This window comes from Gobio gobio, assembly GCF_949357685.1.
Source record: "Gobio gobio genome assembly, chromosome: 17".
Classification (NCBI taxonomy): domain Eukaryota; kingdom Metazoa; phylum Chordata; class Actinopteri; order Cypriniformes; family Gobionidae; genus Gobio; species Gobio gobio.
Window position 1 is genome coordinate 18,879,155 of NC_137110.1, and position 23,515 is coordinate 18,902,669.

At 37.7% G+C, this 23,515-nt stretch overlaps 2 protein-coding genes across 4 annotated transcripts in view; both read left to right on the top strand.

Annotated features, from left to right (window-relative positions):
• ddr2a (discoidin domain receptor tyrosine kinase 2a) overlaps positions 1-10,185 on the top strand; it is a 49,572-nt gene extending 39,387 nt beyond the window's left edge. Inside the window, 15 exon segments of the mRNA XM_079841677.1 lie at positions 800-983; positions 1,205-1,282; positions 1,288-1,302; positions 1,308-1,322; positions 1,324-1,444; positions 1,555-1,605; positions 1,608-1,619; positions 2,027-2,163; positions 3,082-3,298; positions 3,392-3,618; positions 3,986-4,113; positions 4,402-4,599; positions 5,273-5,507; positions 5,646-5,795; positions 8,058-10,185. Of these exon segments, the coding sequence (XP_079697803.1) occupies positions 800-983; positions 1,205-1,282; positions 1,288-1,302; positions 1,308-1,322; positions 1,324-1,444; positions 1,555-1,605; positions 1,608-1,619; positions 2,027-2,163; positions 3,082-3,298; positions 3,392-3,618; positions 3,986-4,113; positions 4,402-4,599; positions 5,273-5,507; positions 5,646-5,795; positions 8,058-8,189 (1,900 nt within the window). The 3' untranslated portion in view covers positions 8,190-10,185.
• A 135-nt stretch (positions 10,186-10,320) lies between these two features.
• hsd17b7 (hydroxysteroid (17-beta) dehydrogenase 7) lies at positions 10,321-21,025 on the top strand. 3 transcript variants are annotated; one of them, XM_079841887.1, is made up of 9 exons: positions 10,321-10,514; positions 10,790-10,993; positions 12,558-12,650; positions 13,795-13,909; positions 15,246-15,440; positions 15,598-15,702; positions 15,800-15,856; positions 19,570-19,668; positions 19,909-21,025. In XM_079841887.1, the coding sequence occupies exons 1-9, from the start codon at positions 10,480-10,482 to the stop codon at positions 20,020-20,022; spliced, it is 1,017 nt and encodes a 338-aa protein (XP_079698013.1). In that variant the 5' UTR covers positions 10,321-10,479; the 3' UTR covers positions 20,023-21,025. The 3 variants fall into 3 exon arrangements, with proteins under 3 accessions (XP_079698013.1, XP_079698014.1, XP_079698015.1); XM_079841888.1 differs by lacking the exon at positions 15,800-15,856; XM_079841889.1 differs by lacking the exon at positions 12,558-12,650 and having other exon boundaries at positions 10,343-10,514.
• The last annotated feature ends 2,490 nt before the right edge of the window (positions 21,026-23,515 follow it).

A 23,515-nucleotide genomic window follows, 5' to 3' on the forward strand; every position in this document is an offset into this window, starting at 1 on the left:
CTCGGTACAGCGTATCTTTCTTTTATAAATATAATAAAACTAAAGACTTTTCGGAGATATGAAAGATGCAAGATACTCAAGATTGACATGATATTACCTGAAAATGAGTGTTTCACCCCCCCCCCCCCCCCCCCCCCCAAGTCCCAAAAACTCGACGTGTTCCTTTAAGTGTTCCTTTAAGTAACCTACTTAAAGAGGTCTTTCGTGATGCTACATATGCTGGGTTATGAATCTGATAGGTGCTTGAAATAAAATAAATGGTGCTTGAAAAAGTCCTTGAAAGTCCTTGAATCTGGTGTTCATGAAAGAGTGGGAACCCTGATATATATATATATTATATATATATATATATATATATATATGTATATATATATATATATATATATATATATATATATATATATATATATATATATATATATATATATATATATATATATATATATGTATGTATATATATATTATATATATATATATATATATATATATATATGTATGTATATAATGAAAATTATTATATATAACGAAATACAACAAAAAGTATATACTTACATATTTTAAAATGTAATTTTATTCCTGATTGCTAAGCAGAATTTATTTGAAACTGATGTTTTTTGTGCGTAAATTGATCAAAAGTAAAAGTCTTCACTGTCAATTTAGATCGATTTAATGCATCCCTGCTGAATAAAAGTTTTTTTTTTTAATGACTTACTGATCCCAAACTGAGGTGTGTGTGTGTATATATATATATACACACACACACAAAAACATACATTCTGGGTTTTTTTCTCCCCTGTAGTATGACAGAAGGACTTGGACAACTGACGGATGGCATGTGTGGTCTCGATGACTTCACACACAGTCACGTGTACAACGTATGGCCTGGTTATGACTATGTCGGCTGGACCAACGAGAGCTTTCCCAATGGTTATGTTGAGATCATGTTTGAGTTTGACCGTACCCGCAACTTCACCACCATGAAGGTAAAAACTCTGTCTGTCCTACACCACTAATTCTAGAACTTTCAAGGAAAGCAAACATACAAGGATGTTGTTAAAGGTGCAATCTATGTAATTGCTGAAACTTAAATATAATTAAGATTATTGTAAAGATTAAAGGTTTAAACCACCAACTCTTCCTAAATGAGACCCATCATAATGCTTTTGTATTCATTCTCTCGCCCTTTTAATCCCAATTGATTCAGGTGCACTGCAACAACATGTTCTCCCGAAGGGTAAAGACCTTTCAGAAGGCGGTGTGTTATTTCCGCTCAGAGTTGGACTGGAGGCCACACCTATATCATTCAGCCTGTGATGGATGATGGTCAACCCCAGTGCCCGCTTCGTCACCGTCTCACTCTACAATCACATGGCCAGTGCTATTAAGTGCCAGTACTACTTTTCTGACATCTGGATGATGTTCAGTGAAATCACCTTCCAGTCAGGTTAGTAAATGACCATGCAAAGACATTGACCCTGTTCAAAATTGCTTCATAATAATGGCACATGTATAAATTGTATAAATTACGTTGATGTTTTAACACCCTGATTTCAGATACAGCCATGTACAACACAACTCTGGCTCCCCCCAAGTCCGGTCCTCCACCAGCATTCAGCCAGGTCAGTTTCCCACTACTTCTGATTCAGTTGAGAACAGCAGTTTCTATCAGGGACATGCACAGACATTTTGAGGGGCAGTGGCACAAACCAAAAAAGGGCACTGAGGGGGAGATCATTAATCTGAAATCACGTTTAGCACATGGAGAGATGGCTCGATCAAATTCATGTTTAGCTGGTGATTGGGGGTGCATTGGCCAAGAGGGGCAGCTCAGCTGATGAGAGCAGAGGGGCAGTGACTCTAGCCACTGGGCCATACCCCCACCCCTGTGCATGTCCCTGGTTTCTGTGCCATTTGAATAAACTTCATTCATCTTTTCGTCAATAATAATAAAAGTTTAATTCATATAGCAACTTTCCATAGCTCAAGGACACTTTACAGGTTATCTTTCTCTTTACCTCTTTCTTAGAGGATGACCCCACTCACAAAGTAGATGACAGCAACACTCGGATCCTGATTGGCTGCTTGGTCGCCATCATCTTCATCTTAGTGGCCATTATTGTTATTATACTATGGAGACAAGTGTGGCAAAAGATGCTCGAGAAGGTGAGATAATTAAATAAATGTAATATTTAAACCATGTAGATTCTTGTATGTATTCAACATTTGTGACAGGCAGAATCTTACATATCTTTAAAATGTAAATAGCCTTCTAAAATAACCAGATTTTTTTTTTCCAGAAATCTTTTATTCAGCAAGGACAAATTCAATTGAACACACAAAAGAACACACAAAATATTTAGATATTAGATTTCAAATAAATGCTGTTTAAATGCTGTTTTAAGCTTTCTATTCATCAAAGAATCATGAAAAAAAGAACCACAGTTTTCACAAAAATCATCATTGATTATAAAAATATTTTTTTGAGCACCAAATCAGCATATTAGAAGGATTTATGAAGGATCACGTGACAGAATGGCTGCTGAAAATGTACCTTTGCCATCATACTAAAAATAAAATAGAATTAAATAGAAAAGTGGTCTATAGAGAAATCGTAATGTTTCACAATATTATTGCTTTACTGTATTTTTGATCAAATAAATGCAGCCTTGGTGAGCGAAAGAGACTACTTTCAAAAAGACCTTTAAAAAACATTACAAAGCCCAAACGTTTAGGCAGTAGTGTAAATTGTCCAATTATGTCTAATTATTATGTGTACAATTCTGATTTTAAATGTCTGTGTCTCAAAATTTTCCCACGTGAACTTCTTGCATACAAACTCCCATTCTACAGCAGAACTTAATGTATTAAACAAGGATTATGATTATGAAAATGATGATTATGATTGTAGTCTGTATGGGCCCTGAAACAGTGTGATGCTCTTTTGCTGTGTTTATATGAATTTTAAAAAGGCATGCGTTATTGGAATTGTGAATATAATTTCATAGATGCATAATACTTTAAACTACTAGTAAATATTTTTGACTTTTTTTAGCATTCATCACTAAACATTCTTCGTTCCAGGTGTCTCGGAGGATGCTGGACGATGAACTAACTGCTAGTCTGTCAATACAGAGTGAGACCTTCACCTATAACAACAACAACAGCCCCTCCTCAGTGCCCAGCGAGCAGGAGTCCAATTCCACCTATGAGCGCATCTTTCCTCTGGGACCCGACTACCAAGAGCCCTCCCGTCTGGTCCGCAAACTGCCGGAGTTTTCCCAAACATCCGAGGATACTGGTGAGTTCCAGAAACGATGTTTGGAATATATGGGGGGGGGGGGGGGGGGGGGGGCAATAGCATATATAAACATATATATATATTTTTCTGCAGCATCAACGAGTACAGCTTCCAAGTCTCCTCCAGTCAGTGTGCAAGAGGGTGTCCCGCATTATGCTGAGGCAGACATAGTCAACCTGCAGGGTGTGACTGGGGGAAACACCTACGCCGTGCCCGCCCTCACCATGGACCTGCTGTCAGGGAAGGATGTTGCTGTGGAGGAATTTCCTCGGAAACTGCTTACCTTTAAAGAAAAGCTCGGAGAGGGGCAGTTTGGAGAGGTCAGTTCTGTATATTTTTAGATTGTACAGCTCAATTTATGAAAGAACTTCCTGTTCTATTCTTTATCATGTGTTTTTATGGTACATTACTGTTCAAAAGTTTTTAAATGCAATTGATTCCTGTGATGGCAAAACTGAATATTCAGCCGGGGGGTGGGGGGGGTGGGGGGGGTATTCATCAAGATACTTTGATGAATATCAAACATTAACATTAATGTCTTTACTGTCACCGCTGATCATTTTAACCTGTGCTTGCTAAATAAAAGTATTAATTTCTTCTTCTTCTTTTTTTAAATCATACAAAATTAAAAATCATTAAATGATATCTGATTTTACTAAATGTTTGTTTTTGCTGTTGTGTTGCCAGGTGCATTTGTGTGAAGCAGAAGGCATGCCAGATTTCATGGATGAGGACTTCTCCTTCGATGTCATTGAAAACCAAACAGTGCTTGTAGCTGTTAAGATGCTTAGAGCGGATGCAAATAAAAACGCAAGGTTTGCATGCCCAAATGTCACAATCATGACTTCCATAAATTAAAGCAACACACTGACACTGCATCCTAATGAACATCAAATGCTTGAAAAAAACTAAATACAAAAGCCATAACATTGCTTACACAAACTTTTATATCATGAGCAAAATTTTAAAGAAATAGTACACACAAAAATGACATTCTGTCATGTTGTTTCAAATCCATATGCTGTTATTAGTTTTATGAGATAAAATATTTGTTTTTGTTCCTCTGCCAAATTACCATGGCTCTTTTTCCCAATACCTTACAGGAATGATTTCTTGAAGGAGATAAAGATCATGTCACGATTGAAAGACCCCAACATCATCAGGCTGCTGGCAGTGTGTATGAGCTCTGACCCTCTGTGTATGATCACCGAATACATGGAGAACGGAGACCTTAATCAGTTCCTGTCTCGCCATGAGCCTGAGGGCATGATCGCTCTCCTCAGCAACGCTCCAACAGTCAGGTTGATACCAAATGTTTTCAAATTAAATATAGAAATGGCAATTGGAAGTGCAAATAAGCGACTTTAAATTTCTTTGAAAAATTAACACATTATTACAAAGGAGGGGTACCGACTAGTGACTTTTCATTGCCAAATAGAATTTTAGGTAGTGATCTTAACCAGGTTATGACCAAAGACTTTATATTTAGGAAGATGGTGCACTCTGATTACTTATGAATGGGGAAAAAGTGCAATGCCCAATATGGCGGATACGCCCCCCCCCCCCCCCCCCCTAAATGAAAGAGGCAATCGTTGATTAGTAACGTCATAGTGTCACTGCAGCTGCTGCTCCAGTTGCTATAGAAACAGGCAGTTTTCTGAGACACATGTTTAGGTTTTAGGTTTGCACATGCGCATTAGCTTTGTCCAGGCTGGAATTTTTTATTTTTTTTGTCATGATTCCAGCGTTTATCAACAAAATTTATGAGACCGTGTCAGATTTCATTGGTGATTTCAAATATGAAATTTTATTGTAAGCTTGGCGAACAGTTTTGGAGAATTTGATGCTTCCCCATTCAAAGAGATAGGAGCTGCACTTGCATGCCTGAGAGGCATTTCAAAGATGGCCGCCGAGAGAAATGACTTGTCTTAAAGGGACTTTGTTATGACTCACATTCTGTTTTAACTGTCTCAGCTACAGTAACCTACACCACATGGCCACACAGATCGCTTCAGGAATGAAGTATCTATCTTCGCTCAACTTTGTGCATCGGGACTTGGCCACCCGCAACTGTCTAGTAGGGAAGAACTACACCATCAAGATTGCAGACTTCGGAATGAGTAGGAACCTGTATAGTGGAGACTACTACCGTATCCAGGGGAGAGCGGTACTGCCCATCCGCTGGATGTCCTGGGAGAGCATTCTTCTGGTCAGACACACACACAACCTTAAATAAATAAATATTGTATATTCTGGCTGCAAATACATTTCTAGTGATTTTTTTCATATATAATAGGTAAAAACAGATTGTATGTCTATAAAAGGGACACATTTTTGTCGTTTACAGGGTAAGTTCACCACATCCAGTGATGTGTGGGCTTTTGGTGTGACCCTTTGGGAGATGCTTACCTTCTGCAAAGAGCAACCCTACTCACAGCTTTCAGACGAGCAGGTCATTGAAAACACAGGGGAGTTCTTTCGGGATCAGAGGAGACAGGTACAAGGATGCTTCAAGGGATAGTTCACTCAAAAATGAAAATTCTGTCATCATTTACTCATCTTCATGTCATTCCAAATAGGCCTGCCACGATTACTGAATAATCGTCTGATCGTGTTTTTCACATTTTGCCAAAGAACATTTAAAAAAATATATTGTAAATATTGTAAAGTACATAAAAATAGTCAAGGGTCTTCCTTCATATGAAATGGTTTGTGTGCTTAATCAGACTGCATTATATTATATTATAGTCAGCATTGCCATTGGTGGTTGCAGCAAGCATTAGTTGAGGCAGGATCTAGATGCAGCAGTTTACTTTAACAATAAATCAAAAATAACTAACACACTGGAACATTGGAGCACACAGGAGAAACACAACCACACTCTACAGCAACAAAAATGGACAAAGAATGACTCAAACAGAAGACTATACACACACACACAAGCACACGAGTTGACTGAGGGAGAAAACAAGAGACAGGTGGGGCTAGTCATGACAACAAATGAGGTTGCATAAGGAAACTCATGCTCTGTCCACACGAACATGGGTATTTTCAAAACTGCAACTTTTTCTATGCGGTTTGGCCATTCGCCCACAAGCAAACGCAGTATCCGGACACTGAAACCAAACTTTTTTGAAAACTCCTGCCAGGGTAAAGATTTTTAGAAACGCCGGTTGCAGTGTTGTCCAGCAGCCATATCACCCTGTAGCCCAAGACTGGTTTCCCACTGAAGCTAAGCAGGGTTGAGCCTGGTCAGTACCTGGATGGGAGACCAACTGGGAAAACTAGGTTGCTGCTGGTAGAGGTGTTAGTGAGGTCAGCAGGGGGTGCTCACCCTGTGGTCTGTGTGGGTCATAACTCCCCAGTATAGTGATGGGGACACTATACTGTAACAAGCACCGTCCTTCGGATGAGACGTTAAACCGAGGTCCTGACTTTCTGTGGTCATTAAAAATCCCAGGATGTCCTTCAATAAAGAGTAGGGCTGTAACCCTGGCATCTTGGCCAAATTTGCCCATAGGCCCCTGTCCATCATGGCCTCCTAATCATCCCTATATATATATATACGATTGGCTTTATCAGTCTGTCTCCTCTCCACCAATCAGCTGGTGTGTGGTGGGCGTTCTGGCGTAATATGGCTGCCGTCGCATCATCCAGGTGGATGCTGCACATTGGTGGTGGATGAGGAGATTCCCCCCTTCTATGTAAAGCGCTTTGAGTGCCTAGAAAAGCACTATATAAATGTAACAAATTATTTGTCGTGTGGACAGTGAAACCGAAGGTTTTGGCTTGTTACGTCGAAATCGAAAGCTGCAATTTTTTTCCAGTCTTCTGATTGGCCTACATTGCTTTACAATTAGGGTTTGTAGTAAAGTTTGTAGATATGGGAAGAAGGAGGAAGGAACCGGCGAACGTTCAACAAATGTAATCAAATAATAAACACAAAATGAAAGTAAATGCCGTAGCCCCTCACGGACGACTGCCGTACACACACATAACCAAACATAAACACAACACAATGTGAAATCCAGGCCTGGTCCTCTCTCGTCTTGCACTGTTGTCGCTCCTCCTTTTATGCTCCCGTCACTCCTCCGTGAGACGAGACCGGTGTGGCGCGCAGCTGGCGCTCATTATCACTCGCCACCGGCCCGCTCTCACGGTCCCTTGCCTCGCTGCTTGCCACAGGGTTATATTGCCACCTGTTGGTTTGGCATGCTCTTGACAGCGCTTCATAGCGTGTTTTTGCATTTTCATGTGGACGTGGGGGTTTTTTTACGGAGGAGGAAAAAAATACCTGAAAAACGAACTAAAAAATACCTGTGTACGTGGCCCACGGATTGAAGACATTTCAATTATTTATATGACAATTAATCATCATGATTGTGACAGGCCTAGTTCAAAACCCATTAGACTTCCTGTTCCTCTCAGGTAACCAAATCTTAGAAGATCCAAAAAGGTCATAAAGGTGTTGTAAAATTAATCCATATGAATCAAGAAGTTTAATCCAAGTCTTGTCAAGAGACTTTACGATGCCTGATTTTTGGTTATCTAGACCTTTCAGTGGAGGGACAGAAACCTCACTGGTTTCATTAAAAATATGTATTTTAAAGAGTAACCAATATGGGTTTTGAAGGACAAGAGGGTGAGTAAATAATTACAGAATTTGTATTTAATTGCAATAATGGAGAGGTGTGTATGAGATCTGATTAAACTGATCCTATGCCAAGTCTAATAGTTCTGAGTATTTTTTTATCCTCAGATATACCTGCCCCAGCCACCAATGTGTCCTGACCCCGTCTACAAGCTCATGTTGAGCTGCTGGCACAGGAACACCAAAGAACGTCCATCTTTCCAGGAGATTCATCACACACTACTGGAGTGTAAGCCGTAGTGTCCACTCAAGTGCCAACCTTGGCATTCCCAGAGACATTTCAGTTCGCCCACAGGACTCCAGTCAACTACACACCGCAACACGCACTTATACATTCCCATATATAGGAAGTCAGAATCAGAATCTATCATTTTTCTGTAGCTATTTTCACTGTGAGTGTGCATTGTATATTGTATGATTGAACTTTACGCCCCCTAACTAAGTGCCTTCAGTTGGCATACAATACCTGGGCAGCACTAGGCCAAAGAAAATGTAGCAATGAATTTCGGCACCTTTAACACAGAAGAATTGGATTTTACACACTGTGTATTTTTTCCAAATAACTTTATTCTAACTGAAATATCTATTTCTGAATTGAAAGAGGCAATGCATTAAAACAAGGTATTATCGGGCCTTTTATTATTTCCAATTTAATGTTGTTTTCAGTATTTTGAGGCCGAAGACAGCTTGAATGTAAATAAGAATCATTAATCGACATTCAGATTCACCTTTGGTTTTATCTTGATGTCGCTTGACGTTTGTGTACATGTTCATCTCATTTATTGAAAATGCTAAAGTATTTTGTTATTTGACGTATTTTATGTTTTTCTCTGTAGTAAACTGCAATGGCCACTTTCAACCAAGTGGAGTAACAAAAAGTTTATCTGGTTGTCATAGAATTTACGATTCAAAATCAGAAAAAGGCAATTCAAATTGTAAATGTAAAATGTATTGTTATCCTACAACTACCTATATATGTGTTTATATTTAAGTGTAGTGCTTTACGTAAGTGTTTTGCTTGTTATGGTGATAATGGTGATTATTTAAGTCCATTTCATTATTTTTCTTTGCTCAAAACAACTTTTGTATCAAGAAACAGAAATGTCAGCATAATGAGCTATAAATAGCCATAATCATTTTACAGAAATCTGTTACAATATTTGCATGAAGTTGGATGAAGTCTGATATAGTAAAATTACTTAATACTAATTACACTTTTTTTTCCTTTATATTTGTCCTATGTGTTCATCTATCAAAGTAGGCCGAATGGGGCAGTAAGTACATTTATTATCACCACCAGTTTGTTCGTCTGTAGAAAAGATGAAAATAAGCTTATTTTAAAGCTGTTTGTCTTTCTTTTATGTTAGAGTATATTCTAGGTGGTGCTGAATTGCGAAATTGTTGGATAAATACTGGATTTGTATTGAACCGATGCACTATGATGGTTTACAGTAAGTTGTGATATGTTTTCGCATGTGAAAAGTGCAAATGGGACACTCAGAAATCTGTTTTGTAATTAACTTGTATACTTGTAAATCCTTTTTGTATGGTCATTGACATTGTGTATGACTGTAATATTGAAAAATGTGTGCACCTTTTGGGGTCAGGTGTTTTGGTTGTGGATTTAAAAGTCTATCTACATGTATAGATAAATTTTAACATTGACATGACTGATGAAGTTGCATTATAGATATGCTTTAATTCTGCACTGTTTTCTCAGCAAGTCTTTTCATTTTTCTTCCTTCATACTGTAAACACAAAACAGTAATGTCCTTTTTGAGACTTTTAGTTTGTTTACAAAATACTGGAAAATATTCAACATTCCACTTTATAAAACACGTCTTTGTGAGGAGAGGAATTGTTTATTTTTGATATTCTCTACATTGGCAATATCTTATCACAAGGGAAATTTGATTATTTGATATCCTGCATTTTCTATTTGATCTATTTGCATCTCTAAGCTTTGTGCTGTAGGCTCTCCTTTTAATAGCAGTCTTTTCCCCCCACTAATAACCTATTTACGTGTAGGCCTATGTGTTAGAAAATTGTACATAAGATATAATAAATTGATGAATCTCTAAACATGTTGTCTAATTATAAAAGCACAGATATGTCATACTTTCACAGTAATAAAATGTGTATTTGTATGTGAATTTGACGTTTGTGTACAGCTTGTTCATTTTGACGTTGTCTGTATTGTCTGCTTTTTAAAACTTATGTTTTACCAAATAAATCTCATTTTAAAACTGAGTTTCTAATAATGTTCTTCTGCTATCACCTTTTCCGACGACTGTAGCCTGGGCTGACAGTGGCTAGGTCTTGATTGGTCAGAGTAGATGTCACGTCACAGAAAGGAAACGGTTGATTGGCCGATAGAACTGTGACCTCCAATCACACCATGGCGGCTGTGCAAACTCCATCCGTACACACACACACAGACCCCGGCGAAATACCACGTTAGAAACGGTTGCGAAGGGAAAGTACAGTATCACAGGTAGCATATCATATATTGAATGAATGTAAAGATAGGATGAAGAAAGTAGTGTTGGTAACCGGTGCGAACAGGTAACGAAACTGTGTATTTAATTGTTTTACATCACTGCTCCATTTGGCTATTTTTCAATTATGTTTCTGTTTTAAATAACCAAAAGACATACTTTAGGATTAATACTTTACTTTAGGTATTGGCTTAAAGTAGCTTAATACCTTGATTAATACTTTAGGATTAATTTGATTAATTGTATTATTCTGCATGTGTTCTCGTAGTTGAGCAACATTTCTCAACTACTCTGTAAGTCATTGCTCACTGCCTATAACCCTGTTTGCGTGCATGTGTTCAGTGGTATTGGCCTTGCCCTGTGTGAGCGTCTACTGAGCCAGGATGCCCAGCTGCAGCTCTGTCTGGCCTGCAGGAACATGCAGAGAGCCGAGGCTGCCCGACAGGCTCTTCTAGTATCTCACCCTCAAGCTCAAGTTTCTCTCCTGCACTTAGATGTGGGCAACATGCGCTCAGTGGTCAGGGCTGCTGAGGAGTTCAAGCAAAAGTAAGACATCCCAGTCCCTGTTAACCAAAATACACAATAATTCTGATGGACTTAATGCTGTTATGCTTATACTGTCATGCTCTTAAAGGGTTACTTCAGCCATTTAGTATCAGTAGAAACCCGGTAATATATTCAAATTATCATACTTTCCCCCCTCATATCCCCCTGAGACGAGAGAATTATGCATTTTATTTCTGGAAAAAAAAATTGTTATTTTTTTCAACCCGCCCATAGGGGTGGGATCTCATTCACAGAATGTAAATGCACACGTCCGCTCGGCTTGGCTCGGGCATTCATAACGGAGCAGTTTCCATAGGCATGATCTGAAAACGCGCCAGACTGGACACGCGTCGTGAATGACTGCCGCGCTTACCTCAGCTCAGCTCTTCGCTCTCGTGACGAATTAAATCTGACTCCTGCTGCGTTTGTACCGTGACTTTCGTTCGGCTCACTCACACTTTATTGAAAAGACACATTCAGTTTTTAATAGTAATGTCTGTTCTCTAACTGAACAAAATTATTTTATTACTATGAAAATCAAAACAACGGTGGGGGCGGTGTCATGGTGGGCAAGTGATAACCAGTGGCCGTGGCTTTGGGAGTAGCCTCGTTGGGCAGCGAAGCAGGTGCATTCTGGGAGTTGTTGTCTTTCATCCACATGAGACAAATACATTTTCTGTCTTTTCTCAGTCTAGAAGGCACCAACTTCAAAAATAATTTCACATTTCTACTACATAAATGACTCAGTTTAAATACACATTCATCTTCCCAGCGCTGAAGTACCCCTTTAAAAGCATCATAAAAGTAATCTATATTCCAAGTCTTTTATAGTGATTTTTTTTTTTTTTTGTGAGAAGAACAGACTAAAATTTTAGTCTGCCCTTTTAAATGGATAGTTCAACCAAAAATCTACATTCTATAATTTACTCAATCTCAAGTTGTTCAAAACTTGTATGAATTTCTTTCTTCTGCTGAACACAAACTAAGATATTTTGAAGAATATGGGGAACTAAACAGTTGACAGTTGATAGACCCCACTGTTTGGTTACCGACATTCTTCAGAATATCTTCTTTTGTGTTCAGCAGAACAAAGAAACTCATACAGGATTGGAACAACTTGAGGGTGAGTAGGCCTAAATGATGACAGATTTTAAATTTTGGGGTGACTATTCCTTTAAATCTCATTTGTGCATATTCAAACACAGTCAGTAAGCATGAACCCAGCTTATGATGTTATGAACACGTTCTTTCTTTCTTTTTTAACGTTCCATGAATGATGTACAAATCACATTTTTCTGTGTTATTATACAACTTTCAGTACTCTAGTATCCATACCAGAAACCAACTAAATAAAATGCACTTCTATGTAATGATTCTATGTAATGAACAGATGAACTTTTTAAACCCCTTGGAGCCATTGCAAGAATTTATAGTTAATCAGATAGTCCATCAACACTTTTGTACTTGGTATGATATGACCAGTAAAGCGCATTTGAAGCCCCCAGATTGATAAACGTATATTAAAACATTATTTAACATTTTCTTTTTTTATATATATATACAGGTACAACAGATTGGACTATCTGTATCTCAATGCTGGAATCATGCCTAATCCCAGGGTAGATCACAAAGCCTTTTATAAAGGCCTGTTTTCTAGGTACAGTATTTCTTTCTAAATATACACTACTGTTCAAAGGTTTGGGCTCAAAGTTTTTTTTTAAAGAAATTAATACTTTTATTCAGCAAGGATGACTTCAATTAAAGTAAATCAATAGTCACAGTAAAGACTTTTATAATGTTACCATTTCAAATAAATGCTGTTCTTTTGAACTTTCTATTCATTTGAGAAAATCCTAAAAAAAGTATCACCATTTCCACAAAAATAATAATCAAAGCAGCACAACTATTTTTAACATTTATAATATTAAGAAATGTTACTTCAGCATATTAAAATGATTTCTGAAGCATCATGTGACACTGAAGACTGGAAGCTTTGCCATCACAGAAATAAATTACAGTTTAAAGAATAAATTTTAAAATAAAAAGCAGTTATTATTAATTGTAATAATGTTTCACAATATAACCCTCTTACTGTATTTTTGATCAAATAAATGCAGCCTTTCAAAGACATTTAGAAAAAAAAAATGTACCAAGCCAAAACTTTTGAACAGTGGTGTATTGTTTCTATATCATAGAACATTTTCTAAAATGTTTGAGCCCCAACATTACAACCCTCAATGGTGAATCTGATATTGCTGTCATATTATTTATATAAATCAACACTTGAAAAGAATACAACATAGTACACAAACTGTGCATACTAATTTATTTTATGCATGTAAAATAAATGCTTTTTAACACACCACTGTTCAAAAATTTGCTTGTAATGTAATGCATCCCCAGTGATTCAGTATTATTCATTTTAAAACATTGATTGTTACATAGTGAGTACTGTATTAGGGTGACCAAACGTCCTGTTTTCCCAGTCCTGTCCTGGCCCTAATATAACAATTTTCTATCAATACAGAGGGGGCATAATTTAAATGTATTGAAACTAATAAGGAATCTTTGAGTAAACTTCGGGTATCATTTGAGTATCTCATTGCCGGGCCGAGTATCCTGGTTTACGGTAATCAAAATATGGTCACCCTATACTGTATTGTGTTTACTACTCTTAAAGTTAGTATGCAGGTTATAGTATATACTGATGTCATAGACAGTGTGCTGTGTGTTTTATAATAGTATATTACGTTGACTATAGCAGAAGTCTTTGATTACAATTCCTTTTATCTACCCATCAGAAATGTGGTTCATATGTTTGCCACGGCGGAGGGTATCCTGACCCAGGAAGATAAGGTCACACCCATTGGTCTGCAGGAGGTGTTTGCCACTAATCTTTTTGGTCATTTCCTTCTGGTAAGTTGTTGGATAAGAATCAGCGAGGGTGTTTCAATGACCACACACAATTTCTATTGGAGAAAAATTGGGCTGTGGGAGAACAGTATTCCTATCAAACAAATCACCTGCCTCAAAAAGATCACCCAGAACAATATTTCATCAATGGATGCCACAGCATTCATTTCAGTCTTGTCAACAACCTGTTCCCTTGCAGCTGCCTGATCAATAATTCATCCGAACGTCTCTAGTGCTGAAGTTATTTTGAGTCTTCAAATTGCAGCCCTGTGCTTTCCTGTGAAGTGTTGCTGATGTTAATTGAAGAGCTCATTCATTTGCACTAAGGCATCTGGTCATCAGCGCTGGAATTCAGGGCGGCAGCGTTCACTCCTCGTGCTTCTCTATACAGTAGAGTTATTGTGGCTCAAGTGGCTCAGACATTAAAGTTGCAGTAGATATGGCACTCCGTGTCCTCGAAGGCTAGACAAGACGTATCGATTTTCTGCTGGGACGGCACAGAGTGAGGGGGATCAAATTAGGCTTGTGTTTCTAGTCACAAGCCTAGTCAGAAGTTGCCCTCTGCTTCTCTCTCACATCCACTTGATTATTAAAAATATAGTAAAATAAGAAATGCATAAACAAAAAAACTAAAATATACAGTACAATTCAAAAGTTTGGGTCCGTAAGATTTTTTTAAATACTTTTATTTAGCAAGAGGAGGATGGATTTATCAAAAGTGACAGTAAATGTATAATGTTAGAAAAGATTGCTATTTCAAAGAATCCTGAAAATAAAGTAACAGTTTCCACACAAATTAAGCAACAACTGTTTTCAACATTGATGATAATGAGAGGTTTTTTGAGCAGCAATTCGGCATATTAGAATGATTTTGTCATCACAGGAAAAATTTTTTACATAAAATAGAAAACTGTTGTTTTAAATTCTAATTATATTTCATGTTTTTACTGTATTTTTGGATTAAATAAATGCAGCCTTGGTAAGCATTGGAGACTTTGTTCAAAAACATTACAAAATACCATGACATAAAATACCATGTTTAATGTGATTTTTGTTATTTTTTTATAACCAGTTTCATTTGTCAGCCATTTTGTTCTCAGGGTGTTGTTCCTCACTGTGTTAAGACAGTGTGTGGTGCGCAGGGTTTTTTTTTTTTTTTTTTGGATCGTCTGACTTGTCAACTTTTGGCTCACCTAATGGTGATAGTTTGGGGCAGCATTACCAGTATGGGTCATACAATGGAAGACAGAAACAATCAGTGTTTTTGTAATTCTGTTTAGCATGCAGAAATGAATCAGTATATTCCCTGACCCAGCTGTATTTTTTGCTCCTGTGACAGGTGAGGGAACTGGAGCCCTTATTGTGCCAGACGGACCACAATTCTCTAGTGATCTGGACATCTTCCAGTAATGCTCAGCGATCGGCTTTTAGTCTAGATGACATGCAGCATCAGAAAGGCCATGAGCCCTACAGCTCCTCGAAATATGCATCTGATCTACTTAGCTTTGCCCTAAACCACCGCTACAATAGCCGTGTAAGTTTCTAGTTCCCTGCAGAACTTGATAGCCACACTCCGAAACTTCCAAACATTTGCATGCCATTATATACAGTACCATTATCGTTATATACCATAATCATTTATTATTATATTATTTGTGAATTATTAATTAATACTACTGATCCGTTCTCAGGGTTTGTACTCATCAGTGATCTGTCCTGGTCTGGTCATGACTAACCTCACCTATGGCATTCTACCATCATTCTTCTGGACCCTCATCATGCCAATAATGTGGCTTGTAGGTCCCCAATTTACTTTACTTCTTGTATATCAACACGATAATAGGAAAATCGTACACAAATTTAACAATGTGATGTCTTGTCCTCTCTCATCAGATAAGAATATTCACTAACACTTTTACCCTCTCACCTTACAATGGAGCAGAAGCTTTGGTATGTACTAGCACCCGCCGAAATGGTTAAAGCATCATCAAGTTTAACCCTGAATAATTAATACACTCTCTGGCTTTATTTGATACACCTGTTCAGCTGCTTATTAATGCACATATCTAATCAGCCAATCACATGGCAGCAACTCAATGCATTTAGTCATGGTCAAGATGATCTGCTGAAGTTCAAACTGAGCATCAGAATGGGGAAGAAAGTTGACTTTGAACATGGTATGGTTGTTGTTGGTGCCAGAAAAGCTGGTCTGAGTATTTCAGAAACTGCTGATCTACTGGGATTTTCATGCACAACCATCTCTTGGGTTTACAGAGAGTGGTCTGAAGAGAAAAGAGAAAATATCCAGTGAGCGGCTGTTCTGTGGGCAATAATGTCTTGTTGATGCCGGAGGAGAATGGCCAGACTGGTTTAAGCTTATAGAAAGGCAACAGTAACCACTCGTTACAACCAAGGTTTGCTGAAGAGCATCTCTGAATGCACAACATGTCTAGACTACAGCAGCAGAAGAACACACCGGGTGATACTCCTGTCAGCTAAGAACAGGAATCTGAGGCTACAATTCACACCTGCTCACAAAAACTAGACAATAGAAGATTGGAAAAACGTTGCCTGGTCTGATGAGTCTTGATTTCTACTGCAACATTCAGATTGTAGGGTCAGAATTTGGCATAAAGAACATGAAAGCATGAATCCAACCTGCCTTGTATCAAAGGTTCAGACTGGTGGTGGTGTAAGGATGTGGGGGGTGTTTTCTTGGAACACTTTGGGCCCCATACCAATTGAGCATTGTTTAAATGCCACAGCCTACCTGAGTATTGTTACTGACCATGTCCATCACTATTACTACATCTTTTGATGGCTACTTCCAACAGAAAAACGCACCATGGTTTCTTGAACATGGCAATGAGTTAAACTTTACTCAAATGACCTCCACAGTCACCAGGGGCCTCATTTATAAAACTTTGCGTAGGATTTGCGTCAGAATTGGCGTACGGATGAAACATAGGACGTGCGTACGCACAGAAATATTCGGATTTATAAAACCGTGCGCACGCACATCCTACGCAGTTTTCCCTTAAAGGGTTAGTTCACCCAAAAATGAAAATTCTGTCATTAATTACTCACCCTCATGTCGTTGGACACCCGTAAGACATCCGTTCATATTCGGAACACAAATGAAGATATTTTAGTTGAAAGCTGATGGCTGAGAAAGGCTTCACACAGGCCTCCATTGGCATTCAGTACATTGACACTTCCAAGATCCATGAAAGGCACTTAAAACGTCGTTACAAAGTCTATCTCACCACAGTGGCTCTACAATAATCATACAATGCGACGACAATAGTTTTTGTGCGCAAAAAAAAATCAAAATAACACCTTTATCCAACTTGTTCTCGACTTCCGTGTGTGCCTCCACGACGCATGCGCGAGAATATGACGTAGCGCCGGTGTTCGGGAATCGATGAAATACACACTTAAGCCCCATTTTGAGCACTACGCCGAGACCTAAAGCACGATCAATGTAGAATCCAACAGCTTAGACACGCGCGTCTTCCTCTGCTCGTAAACAAATCGCTTCTGGGTCATATGTCCGAACGCCGGATCTACGTCATATTCTCGCGCATGCGTCGTGGAGGCATACACGGAAGTCGAGAACAAGTTGGATAAAGGTGTTATTTTGATTTTTTTTTGCGCACAAAAACTATTGTCGTTGCATTGTATGATTATTGTAGAGCCACTGTGGTGAGATAGACTTTGTAACGACGTTTTAAGTGCCTTTCATGGATCTTGGAAGTGTCAATGTACTGAATGCCAATGGAGGCCTGTGTGAAGCCTTTCTCAGCCATCAGCTTTCAACTAAAATATCTTCATTTGTGTTCCGAATATGAACGGAGGTCTTACGGGTGTCCAACGACATGAGGGTGAGTAATTAATGACAGAATTTTCATTTTTGGGTGAACTAACCCTTTAATAAATCACAATCAATTCTAAATGTAGCGCAGCTTTTGCGGCTTCATGTCACGCCCATAGTTGCCCATAAATAGTCCGTGAACGCCCACAAGTTAATATTCATAGGTTGCGAAATCATGGCAAACACAGAGAGGAAATTAAAAAAAAACGAAACTTCACTCAATGTGAGGTAGAAGTTATCGTTGGCGAGGTTGAAAAGAGAAGAAAAGTGTTGTTTGGAGGGCACAGTGTGGGCATTACTAATGCCAAAAAGGCTCTTGAGTGGCAAAAGGTTGCAGACGCCGTAAATGCTGTAGCCTCACAACCTCGGACTATCGCCGAAATAAAAAAGAAATGGTCGGACATCAAAGTCGAGGCAAAAAAGCGTCTAGTGCTCCATCGCCAGAGTGTGTCTTCTTGCTGTCTGAAGATGCGTTCACTCCGAATCCTTCCATTCGCCACATCTTCTAGAGCACAAGATCAGCCATTGTGCGTCATTACGCATTGAGATGGGCATTTTATTTCCATCCATTTAATTGAATCTGACAAGCTACAGATGTCGGTTATAATCTACGTGGAAATGGGAAATAGTTCCGTGCAAATGTAATGTCTTGCAGCTTTCTGAATGGTTGAGACGTCATTTTATCAAAAATAAAACGAAAGGCATATGCATGAATACCATGAACGTAGCTGATGAAGAAATTTTACTATGAAAACAACTTTCCCCAGTGGACAATTAATACATCTATCTATTTATCTATATATCTCCCTAATTATCTATCTATCTGTCTAATTGCATCTATCTGCTCCGCCAGACGGACACTTGACGAGAATATCAGTTTTGTACATTAGCTATTTCGTTGTTTACCATATTTATGAGGATGAATTGCAATGCATAACATGCCAATATTATTGCAGAACATATTTCACTTTTCTTTTTGCAAATATGTGTTAATTTGCATTTATGTTGTAATTTTCGTTTGCTTTTGTTTGTTTTACACTGCAGATCGATCAAACGGGTGTTCGTGTTGGCTGTTCATTGTAAGACTTGCTTTGTGAAGTCTTAATGTTATTTATGAGAGGCATAGCCATTTCTTTTACACAACGGTCTACAGTTTCACACACTTTCACGTGTTTCTTCCATCTGCCGACGGTGTCGCCATTTCTCATTTCACCCGTTTTTGTGCGTACGCCTGGGTCAGAGCTTGCGTGAAGGACCGCACATTTTCCCGTCAAGTTTGCTTTTTATAAATACCAATTATTGCGTAGAGAGCGGCGTACGCCTTCTTTTGTGCGTACGCAACGTTTATAAATGAGGCCCCAGATCCCAATCTAACAGAGCACCTTTGGGATGTGGTGGAATAGGAGATTCATGTCATTGATGTGCAGCCGTCAAATCTGCAGCAACTGTGTGATGCTATCATTTCAATATGGACCAAAATCTCTGAGAAATATTTTCCAGCACCTTGTTAAATCTAGGACATGGAGAATTAAGGCAGTTCTGAAGGCAAAAGGGATTCCAACCTGGTACTAGCAAGGTGTACTTAATAAAGTGTCCGATGAGTGAGTGCATCACTATATAGAACTACTGAATTCTTTGACTGGGAAACAATAAATGTTTCATAGTACATGGAATGGAAAAAAACTTTAATAGTTTTTGAAGCTTAGTGTTGCAAGTCAGTCGTAGAAATGACTAGGCCTCATAGATTTCTCCTGGTCTCAGATTTCATCTATTGTTTTTTATTACACAGTTTTGGCTGTTCATGCAGAAACCTGAGTCACTGGACCCGATGGCCAAATACCACAGTTTGACCTCTGGGCTTGGAAACAATTACACCCTGCCACGCAAGGTCAGACCTGACAGTCGGGTTCCCTCACTCATCTATTTTTATGCCTGTTTTAGTCACAGAATTGTAATTCTTTTAAAATGTAGTTTTATATAGAAAATTATAGTCTATAGGGTTTATATTCTTTGTGATTTGGTTGGTTCTGCTAAGAAATGGTTGGACTTTTATGTATCTCAGCTGTTCATATCATTCATTGCATGTACCGTCATTCATAATCCGACTGTAATGTCAATTGTTTTTTAGATGGATATTGATGAGAGAAATTCAGAAGCCCTCTATGTGAAGTTATTGGAACTTGAGGATACAGTGCGGAAGAAACTGAGAGACGAGGATCTAGATATCAAAGCAAAAATCTGAATGTAAAATATGGAGACAAAACCCTCATGCATTCTATCCACACAAAAGAAAAATCTCTATGGATAAACATTTCTATAATATTTGTCTTTCATGAAGATCGAAACACTATATGAAATGATTGTGGAAGTCTGGCATTGTTCACATTTTTTTAATTGTATTTACAAACAAGTACTTACATTAATACATTCGGCAAATGAGTATATCCAAAGTGATATTCAAGGTACATGTTTTATCAGTCATTGCTTTCCTTGGGAATCAAACCCATCACCTTGGGGTTGCTAGCACCATGCTCTACTTTTTGAGCTACTAATTACGAATAACTAATTATTTATATTATTTACATTAGTTTTGTTGCAGTGCATTCACATGTGAATTGCTTTTACCATTGTAAGTACTGTGAACAGTCAGCAGTCTCTTTCTCTGATTGAAATGGGACCACAAATCTGATACATATTTTTATCAATTCCATTTTTATTTTGTCACCCAAAGGGCCTTCTTCCAAAATGCTTTAATTAATAAGAGAATATACATATATATTTAGTATAAAAGACTAGTGTCTGTCATCTCTTTTTAGTGAATAATTGTGTATGTGTTGAACTATATGTGTACATTTTTATGAATAATAATTTGCCTGGCAACAGTATTAACTGTTTAATGTGTCTTGAGATGTCAGACAGTGTTAGAGATTTGATCCCCTGGGTTCATGTCATTCAGCCTATACACTGATATTTGCAACTGAGACTTTCTTATACAAATTTTTTTTTCAGTTCACACAATGTACAATAAAGCAAATACAACAAAGTACTAATAGTTGAAGTGCACTTGTAACAATTTATTTAACTGCACAGCATTAAATAAACACACATATCAGAAACGAATGATTGTAATTCTCCAGGTGAGGGTTAGCAATGTACGTGGGTTGCAGGTATTGATGGGTTGCCATGGAGACGAAGATCAGAGAAGCACTTCCCTGTGTTAATAAAGAAACGATCATGCTATAATCAACTTTCTGTGTTTTGCAAATAATTTTAGGTTTAGTATTTATTTTATCACAGACAATTAATCCGACTCTGGCTCGTCAATCTTACCTCTGTTGAAGCTGGAGTTCCCTGGTTACAGAAGTCTACGCGTGCAGATGTTCAGGTAAATGGGAGAGAAAAAACTTATGAGACTGGAGCAAATATGCTGTTTTCTTTCAACTTCAAAATATATATCCACAATATAGCATGAAGCGATGTAACTCGAATGATCCAGACATTCGGAGCTGGTCAGATGTGGTGTGTTCGATGTATTGTTTCCACATCCTCGGGATCTGCGAATATGTGTTGCAAAGGGACTTGTGAAAAACTGCTCGTGTCGCACTCTGTTTCTTCAGCGAAGCCACTGAGTTTAGGGTTGCAGAATGCCCAGACCATGCCACAAAAGTAGAGAAAAAACGCTGACATCACCAAAAACATCAGCGCATAAGACTCAATAATCGCCTCCGTCACCACATCCGGCATCCTTGTTGTGCGCGGAAGAATGGTAAACAAACTTGGAGATGATGTGATTTAGCTGAATGTCCATGAATCACAGTCGCCTTCAGCCCAGTGTACCTGCGCTCTAGGCATCACTCTGCATCTGCCTTATTATGACAATGTAGGTTATGCAGTGTTTAGCACTTTGAAATAAAGATTTTTTTTATCAATATATTCTGTAAAAATACATGTATAATTGGGACCAGAAGAAAGGCATATTTCCATTACTCCTTAATTTGAACGGTATTGGATTCGTTTGGTCCTATAGAGCCAATTAAAAAAGTATTTTAAAAACACACTTTTCAAAGTGGTATTTAATTTATCCACAATACAATGCCTATAAGACAGAACAATTTAGTTTAAAATAATGTATTGTAGAAACTATGCTGTAGAATAATCGCTGATTCCTTATTTATCTTGCTATAGTTTAATAGCTAAAGTAAGTTAATTTGATGATATTTAATTTTTTTCAAACTGTATGTACATTTATAACACTATACTTTTAATTATTACCTTTGTATCAAATTACAAGAAAATAGTTAACACTGTTGACGCCTTTCTCTATGTTTTCCTCTTTTTGAAAGCTGTGGGAACACTATTGTGGAGTTTTTCTTTTGCTATTGAGAAAATGGGAACAAAAAATAAAATATATATATATATATATATATATATATATATATATATATATATATATATATATATATATATATATATATATATATATATATATATATATATATATATTTAATGTAGTCTCTCATTTACCCAACTATGACAGCTTCCGCTTATGAGAAACCAGGAGAATTTGAAAAGGGTCTAGTGGAAATGATGCCTCAATTGAAAAATATAAATAATTTTCACATTTTCTAATGGACTTTCAAAGATTGAATGCATAGTTCACCAGGTCATCATTTACTCAACCTATATGACTTATGTGAAAAGCGTATCAGGTTTGGAAGGACATAAGTGACAGAGTTTACATTTTTGGGTGAATTATCACTTTAAGATTAAAAGTCTGGGACAATAAAATGTATAATTTAAATGATGAAAGCACAGAAGATGTGACCTACATCTAGACAAATACACCTAAACAAATCACTGACCTCTTCAACTATCCTGCATTATTCAGCCATTATTCTAGGTCTATAAATAAACTGCCGAGATTATAATTACCTTGTGACATGTCACAATTTTGTCACAAAGACTGCTGAATGGTTGCTTTGATGGGGTTACTCCAGTAGTCCAAAACTATTTACAGCTGTTTAGATGACTTGTTCTCCAGTCATGGGGTCATGACCTGCCTCAGTGTCCCTCAGGGGGTTGCAAGGGGGAAGGGGTTCTGTTTCAAATTGAATAACAGTGTAAAAATGTTTTCCTATAGTATTTTGGTATAGTTATTTTATCGACAGACATAGTTTTGAAAGTAAGAAGAAAAAAAGTTTTGTAATAGCTTTAAGTATGAAATATAAAAGCTGTTTTGGAACAACATTTATTGTGTAAAATGTATTTGTGAAACAATGGAATTGGAAAATGTTTCTCTTCAGATGTATACACTTGGCCTGGTTTCACAGACAGCGCTTAGATTAAAGGATTAGTTCACTTTTAAATAAACGTTTGCTGATAATTTACTCACCCCCATGTCATCCAAGATGTCCATGTCTTTCTTTCTGCAGTCAAAAAGAAATTAAGATTTTTGATGAAAACATTCCAGGATTTTTCTCCATATAATGGACTTCAATGGGTTCCAAACGGTTCAAGGTCCAAATGACAGTTTCAATGCAGCTTCAAAGGGCTTTAAACGATACCAAACGATACTAGACGGTGAATAAGGGTCTTATCTAGAGATTTGGGCTATTACGAACGTGATCATCTCTGAGCTCAGCCATAACTTTTGCTAAGTGAGGTCAAAATACGAGCGTGGTCATAGATATATCGATCGAAGATGCCTCATATTGTTCCGTGCAAGCGCTAATGAG